The sequence below is a fragment of the Zingiber officinale genome, chromosome 11B (assembly GCF_018446385.1).
Source record: "Zingiber officinale cultivar Zhangliang chromosome 11B, Zo_v1.1, whole genome shotgun sequence".
In the NCBI taxonomy this organism is placed as follows: Eukaryota; Viridiplantae; Streptophyta; class Magnoliopsida; order Zingiberales; family Zingiberaceae; genus Zingiber; species Zingiber officinale.
Genome location: NC_056007.1, coordinates 45427911 through 45435611, shown reverse-complemented (window position 1 = coordinate 45435611; position 7701 = coordinate 45427911). Strand labels below are relative to the sequence as shown.

Genomic DNA, 7701 nt, shown 5'->3' with positions numbered 1-7701 from the left:
TATATTACTTGCCCAAGGCAAATAAGGGAAGAATTTTTACAAAAATTAAAATCTTCCTCTTGTTTTTCCTTTTCCCTTTTCTTTTTTCCTTTTCTTTCCTCTTGATTGAATTAATCACCAAATCATTGATTGGTTTGATTTTATTTGGCTGGCCCCTTGCTTGGGCACCAAGCAAGGGTGGCCGGACCCTTAAAGAGGAAGAAAAATATTTTTTATAAAATTTTATAAAAGAAGAAAACCTCTTATAAAATTTTACAAGCTCTCTTTCTAAAAGTGGATGTTAAAAAAGGAAAGTTTTAAAAATTAAAATCATGTTTTAAAATTTAAAACTTCTCTTAAAAAAATTTCCTTTTTTAACATGCTTACAAAAATAGAAAATTTTAATTATAAAACTTCTCTTCCTTTTTTCCTAAAACCATGAATATGGTTAAAAAAGAAAAGTTTTAAAACTTTTAAAACTCTCTATTAAACCATGTGGTTTAATTCAAATAAGGAAAGTTTTTAAAATTAAAATCTCTCTTTTAAAACATGTAGTTTTCTACAAAGAAAAGATTTTAAAAATTTAAAACACTCCTCTTATTTGAATTAATTATGGCCGACCCCTACTTGCTTGATCACCAAGCAAGAGGGTCGACCCTCTTAAGGAGATGGAGGTCGGCCATTGCTTGGTCACCAAGCAATGGGCCAGCCTCCTTCTTGGACACCAAAAAGGGCTTTTATTTGGATGGACTTGAGGCACTAATGATGCTACGACAGGGACCTAGAGGAGAAATTAGTTTTGGCCTTCCAATGAGCTTGAGTATCCTGTGTTCGCCCCGAACACAACTCAAGTTTATCAACAATAACTCATTCCACTAGAGAGTTATTGTTGCACTATCGCACCATTTATGGGCTCCTTATCATAAGTGTCTTAGTCTCCCTGTATTTAAGATAACGAATGTCCACTAATTAAGTAAGTTATTGACAACTTACTTAATTAATATCTAAGTCCAAGAGTAGTACCACTCAGCCTCATTGTCATGTCAGACTAAGTCCACCTACAGGGTTTAACATGACAATCCTTATGAACTCCTCTTGGGGACATTCTCAACTATGATTACTAGGACACAGTTTCCTTCTATAATCAACAACACACACTATAAGTAATATCATTTCCCAACTTATCGGGCCTATTGATTTATCAAACTAAATCTCACCCTTTGATAAGTTAAAGAAATAGATACAAAATATATATGCTTGTTATTATATTAGGATTAAGAGTACACACTTCCATAATAACTAAGGTCTAGTTCTTTTATTAAGTCAGTATAAAAAGAACTTACCTAAAATATTACTACTCAATACACTTAGAGTGTACTAGTGTAATTTATTAGTCAAGATAAATTAATACTTAATTACACTATGGCTTTACCAATGGTTTGTTCCTATCCATTTTAGTCGTGAGCAACTGTTTATAATTTATAAAGAGCTGATAACATGATCTTCTGTGTGTGACACCACACACCATGTTATATATTTTATAAATTAATTGAGCAACTATATTTAACAAATAAATATAGACATTTGACCAATGTGATTCTTTTATTTCAAAAATAAATATTTACAAAAGCTAAGCTTTTAGTATACACTCTAACAATCTCCCACATATACACTACAACAAAAACATTAAAAGACAACGGTTAAAAACCGTTGTCGTAGGCCCTTTAAAACCGTTGTAATTGGCAGTGTTGTTAAAAGTGGGGGGGCTACGACAACGGTTTTAAACCGTTGTCTTTGAATGAAAAGACTACAGTTTTACAACGGTTTTAAACCGTTGTCTTTGAATGAAAAGACAACGGTTTAAAACCATTGTTATTTAGAGCATTTTTCTGCCAGGTTACAACCATTTTTGAGGCTATGACAACGGTTTTTAACTGTTGTCTTTTAGGGTGATAGACAACATTAATGATTTTAAATCGTTGTCTTTTAATACCAATATATCATATTTCAATTTAAATATATAATAAAGAATCATAATTAAGAAAGAATATTCCCCACATCTATATCATTCAAAATGTTAGTTATACAAGAATTATAATCACAAAAGAAGAAACATATCTCATGTTCAAATAAAATTTATCTCAATATAAATAAATAAATAAACTCTATTTATAACTAATGAACAATAGCCAAAAGACTAGAAACTTTTAATAGTGGTTCATGCCATGTAGGATTGTACTTAATTATTATCAACCCAAGTCCCATCACAATATTCAACTTGTAGGATTTCATTGGACTCCTCTTTCTCACTTATTTTTTCATTCCAACCTTTTCCAATATGAAGTTGGTGCCGAATACTTGATAAGGTGCTTGGATGAGAATGAGAAGGGAGATGAGGAGGTTAGCCAAGCCAACCTTGAGGGAAAAGGTCACCCTGTTTGTGTCCTCTCTGGCAAACTCCCACACTTCCATCATCAATTTCCTCATTGGTATCGTGGCTTTGCAATTATGATCGTTGGTAAGACTTCTTCATGCTTTCTGATTGTGGTGTTGCATTTGGCAGCAAGCAAATGTCGATCTGAATACTGCTACCTTTCTTTCCGTTCATTGTAGTTCTACATGTAAGAAAACAACATCGATAGCACAGGTATATATGCAAGAAAATTTAAAAAACAAAAGTCTATCTATATATCTTACCTGAAGAATTGGGTGATTGTTGATGTATATGAAGCTAGCTCTTTGTTGGTGCTGAAATGAGTGAATGGAGAGATCGACATAGGAGAATGATAGTGCAAGTGTATGAAAACAGTGGGGTAGTAGTTAAATTTTAGCTTAATGTGGAGAATGATACCTGTTAATAATAGAAAGAAAGATGCATTTAGTAAACATGCATAGACATAATTTGATGATGTAGTCATGGATGCTTGAGAACAAAATAATATCTTACAGATAGAGAATTAGAATCATGAATGTGTGGTTTGCCATTGACGAAACATTAATTAATTAGCTAGCTACTTTTTGCTCAGCATGGTTCCATGACCGTGCCTCCTCAAAGCATGTAGAATAATAAGACAAACAGTATTTATATCTGGAACAAGTAAATTTGAAAATTTGAATATGATTCTATTGAAAAACACTGAAATTTTCAACATCCACCATTTATTTTACATGGAATAAGTTGCATGTAGTAAATCATATGTTGTAGTAAAAATGTTGAAGCCATACCATTCCTGATATCTGGCACATCTGAGCAAGCTCATGACAAAATCCTCTAGCCAAATTATCTTGCACATTCTTTACAAAATTAATACATGTCCAACTATTCACTCTCCCACCATTTACCATTTTCTACAAAGTTTAGAACAAGATACAAAGTAATAAGATGAGCTTAAATCATCCAAATGACAATCAATGCTCTTATACATCCATCAGATATATATATATATATATATATATATATATATATATATATATATATATATATATATATATATAACACTCAACCAATCAAGATAGAGAGTATTCTTCAAAAATCTTGTGACATAATACACTAGTACACAGTTTTTCTTAGGACGTAATAGCATGTCATGATGTAACCACTAGTGATAGAAAGTAATGACTACGTTGATTTCTAAGATCTCAACTGGAAGGTCAAGATACTTATTAAATCCTAACATGGGTTATCAGCAGCCAAATAGAAATGAAGACCAATTCATAAATGGTAAATTAATCAAGCATCCCCTCCGAGATAATCATATTCGGAGCCCCTGTCACAACTTTGGTGCTTCGATTTGGAGAGAACCTCGAGGACCACAGCTGCAGGAATGATGTAGCTCTTCGATTTGGCACAACCTTGAGGACCTCAACTTGCAACCTTAATCAAAAGGTCACAATAAAGTTGGCGCAATGGTAAAGCTGCATATATTATATAATATATTGTGTGAAGAAGAATGGGAGCTTTGGCACAACAGTAAAGTTGTTGTCATATTGTGACCAAAATATGACGGAAGTCTCGTGCACCGGGCTGCCCTTTTATATTGTGTGAAGAAGAATCCAATTCAGAATAATGCCATAATCAAAAGATAAAGATTGCCAACTGCATTATACAAGGAAGAAAAGGGAGGAAAAAAGACGACCTATGCAGTAAGGATAAGCACTCTAAATCAGTGAAAACAAATGTACCTCCAATAGCCATCTTATCTATACAAATACTAAATAAGATTCCTACAGTAGAAGATGGAGAAATGATGAGAGGGAAAAAACTTGAAACAACTCTCCCATTTTCCTTCCTCACATGCACAAATCCAGCTTGAAGGTCTAACCACGCATCATATAAGCACAAAGTAGCTTTTACTTGGGAGTGTATCGTCGCCTAGATAAGTAGATAAATTTTTTAAAACACAAATTCAAATAGTCATTAAAAGATAATCACAGAGTTACAGACATGCTCAAGTGAAAAATTGTTTTCTTTCTAGTAAATAATTTTACAAGTTTTTAGAAATTTTGCAGACGTGATGTCTATTTTCACAACAAAAATACATGGGCGAGAAGAGGGAACCAAACATAAGAGAGGTTCATGCTGAATGCCATTTAATAATAACCATACATGCTAGGGTAGTTCTCCCTTGTTAAATTAACATCATTTAGACATGGATAATCAAACCTGCAAAAGTAAAGTGCCATCATTGCATTTATTGGCAACCCTTGAAGTGACATAGAATGGGTTAGTGAAATGCACAGCAATGGTCCTGGTGCGAAGGGAAATAGGGTAAAGTAAAATTAGCTAATCTCAAAAAAATTGACATATTATGTACATGAGTAGAGAAGGAAAATTGCCTTTCAAATATTTGGTTTCGGAAAGCTCCAAATTCAAGTTTCAAGGCAATTGTTCTCATACCCTCAACCATGTTCTGCCTGTGAGGGCTATCTGCACATGAAAACTGTTCGTGTGGTATATTATCAGGTTTCCACAATGCTACTATATGGAAAGGAAATGACTGAACCTGCAGATACTGCTCTCGCCATCCTGTCATCAATAGCATGAACTGGAAACCATAAGGTTGTACATGTGCCACTAGCCCAATTTAGCAATTCTATTTTACCATTTTCAATATAAAGCTGTTTAAGTTCTAGAGGATGAGCGTTATTCTCTGTAATAGTGTTGGAATCATGTGCATGATCTTTATCCTCCATTATTTTTGCATACTCATTAATATCAATTGTATGAGATTCATCAATCATCAACCCAAGACCAGTATCTATGCTTAAAAGAGAACCCTGAGAGTGTAGTTTATTGGCTTCAATATAAGTCCAAGCCATTGGAGCTCATTCATTAACAAAGCCGATGATATTGCAACTGAAATATCCACTAGAGTTCTTGGCTTGAGCACCTGAAAGAAGACAGAATCCATGAGTTTTTCCACACTTATTGAAGTACAACATTATTGACTTTTTTTTTTTCTTTTCTTTTCCTTCCATTTTATACACTCTTAACTCAGTGGAAGCTGGCAATACTGTTTCATAGGGGATGCTAAATAACCAAAGAAAAGAAAACCTACTCTGAAATCCTAAATCCAAACAAAAATGTATACGAAAAATGCTGAGCTTTAGCAACCAAAACTTTTACCTTCAGAACAGGTCTGGTTGGTTTCTCATAACTCATAAAATCATCATTATCTTGCGGCCCACCTTTTGTGAAAAGTTATGGGATCTAAACCTCAAGTTGCCAATCTGTCATGTAAGAACTCCAAGAACATAGAAACCTGGCTTTTGTGGAGGCACATCAAGTTTGATGACATTCTTACCAGGTTTGAGAATATGAGCATCTGAACTTTTTATTATCTGCATAAGACAAAATGTCAATTTAGGAATCTGCAATCTTTATTGTCTATATAAGATGCAGTTATTTTCATAAAAAAAAAGAAAAGAAAAATTCAAAACAAGAAAACAAAATACAAAGTGTCTGGCCATTGCTAATAAAAATATCTTGACATATTCTTCATTTAATCCAGTGTAAAGACACATTCAAGATTTAATGTCCACGTGAAAAATACTATATTGAATGATAGATAAAGTAAATGAATCAGAGACGAAATTATGGTATGCGATCATGGATAAAACATTCAAAAGATAAAACAAAACATAATGAAAAATTTGTAACTAGCTTATTGCACGATGTTCATTGTACTACAAGATAGTAGGCAAATCTTGACACCTTGATCTGTATTAAGAGTATTTGTAAGTGTCAAGCTAAGAGACTCCAAAGTAATATCATCAGGAAAACCACTCCAAATAGTTACTGAAAGTGTACCAGGGTCCCCATCACATAACTGAAGTGGTGGACCAGGATTGCCTGAAAATGTGATCAGCAATGACACATCAAGGGGTACTGGATGTTTCATTTTACTATGTGCAAGACGAACAACCTCTAACTGAAAAGCTTGTCGTTCTTCAGCCAAGAATAAACCATCCTCCAGAGACAACAAGAGAACACAAGATGAGAGGTTTCCAGCTTGGTCATTAAGTATCTTCTGACACTCTGCAAGGTTTGGCAAGACTTCAGCTAAGATACATACCATTTTCAGTATCGGAGGGCACAGAGGTGTTGCTCATGGTCTTGTATAGCTCGAAGGCATTGAGGATCGGCGGAGATGTATTTTGTCGCTTAGGGTTCAGGAAGGCATTTAGGCATTTAGGTTCAGGAAGGAAAACGCGAAAGGGGGAAACACAAACGCATTTAGGCAGCGTAGAGGGGTTAGGTGGAGAGGGGTTCGCCGGTGGGGTTCGCTAGTGAAGAGAGGGAAAGAAACATAGATGGAGATCATAAGTTCGATGGAAATGTTTAGGGATCGAGAAGGTAAGGGGGGATGCGGCACCAAAAAATTTTGGGAGAGGGAAAGAAAAAACGTGGCGGTAAAAAATGGCAAAGTGGAAAAGCGGTGAAGGAAAAAAAAAGCGCATATAGACAACAGTTTTCAAAAACTGTTGTCGTAGCCTTTAAAAACCGTTGTTGTAGCCCCAAAAAAACATAAATAAACAACAGTTTTTAAAAACCATTGTCGTAGGACAAAAAAACTGCTAAAAGACAACGATTTTTGTTAAAACTGTTGTTAGAAGGCAAAAAAATAACGATTAATATAAAACCATTGTCGTTTGAGTGTTGTTGAATAAGGATTTTCTTGTAGTGATACTAAAAGACTAAGCTGCCATATCTACTGCCATACATCTGATTCTCATCCCCTCCATATGTCGATCAAAAGCTTTCGCTGGAAGGGCCTTAGTGAAAGGATCTGCCAGGTTATCTGCTGATGCAATCTTGGCGACGACAACTTCTCCTCACTTGACGATGTCTCGTATCAGGTGGTACTTGCGGTCTATATGTTTACTCGCCTTTTGTGTAACGTCCGCCCTCCCCACCACTCGGTCAAAGGGAATGACGGGGTTACTTGAAACATACATACATACATACTTAAGATCATGGCAGTGGAAGAATTGAAAAAAAAAAATATATATTCTAATTATAGAATCATATTAACATGACATGACATGTGAACAATATGATAATCATATAGAAATCATGTAGCATATTAAACATATGATATGCCACTCCTTTAAACATATCATGTGAGCATACTAGCATTCATGCATATAACTTGGTTTAATAGCTACTACTTGAACATGATACATGATATTTTAAACTAGAGCATGGATCACACTATCATG

At 34.6% G+C, this 7701-nt stretch overlaps 1 protein-coding gene and 1 pseudogene across 1 annotated transcript; both read right to left on the bottom strand.

Annotated features, from left to right (window-relative positions):
• Window positions 1-3511: 3511 nt before the first annotated feature.
• On the bottom strand, window positions 3512-4934 carry LOC122033548 (trafficking protein particle complex II-specific subunit 130 homolog). Its single transcript, XM_042592588.1, has 3 exons — window positions 4816-4934; window positions 4643-4727; window positions 3512-4351 (listed from the first exon to the last, which is right to left on the bottom strand). The coding sequence occupies exons 1-3, from the start codon at window positions 4884-4886 to the stop codon at window positions 4055-4057; spliced, it is 453 nt and encodes a 150-aa protein (XP_042448522.1). The 5' UTR covers window positions 4887-4934; the 3' UTR covers window positions 3512-4054.
• LOC122033547 lies at window positions 4910-6864 on the bottom strand (annotated as a pseudogene).
• Window positions 6865-7701: the final 837 nt, after the last annotated feature.

Excerpts from the sequence above, each read along its gene's own strand:
- LOC122033548 (XM_042592588.1), bottom strand. The coding sequence starts at position 4,886 with ATGGTTGAGGGTATGAGAACAATTGCCTTGAAACTTGAATTTGGAGCT. Across the intron at positions 4,728-4,815 it reads CGAAACCAAATATTTGAAAG|GACCATTGCTGTGCATTTCA; the intron begins GCAATTTTCCTT and ends CCTTCGCACCAG. Across the intron at positions 4,352-4,642 it reads ATGGCACTTTACTTTTGCAG|GCGACGATACACTCCCAAGT; the intron begins GTTTGATTATCC and ends CTACTTATCTAG.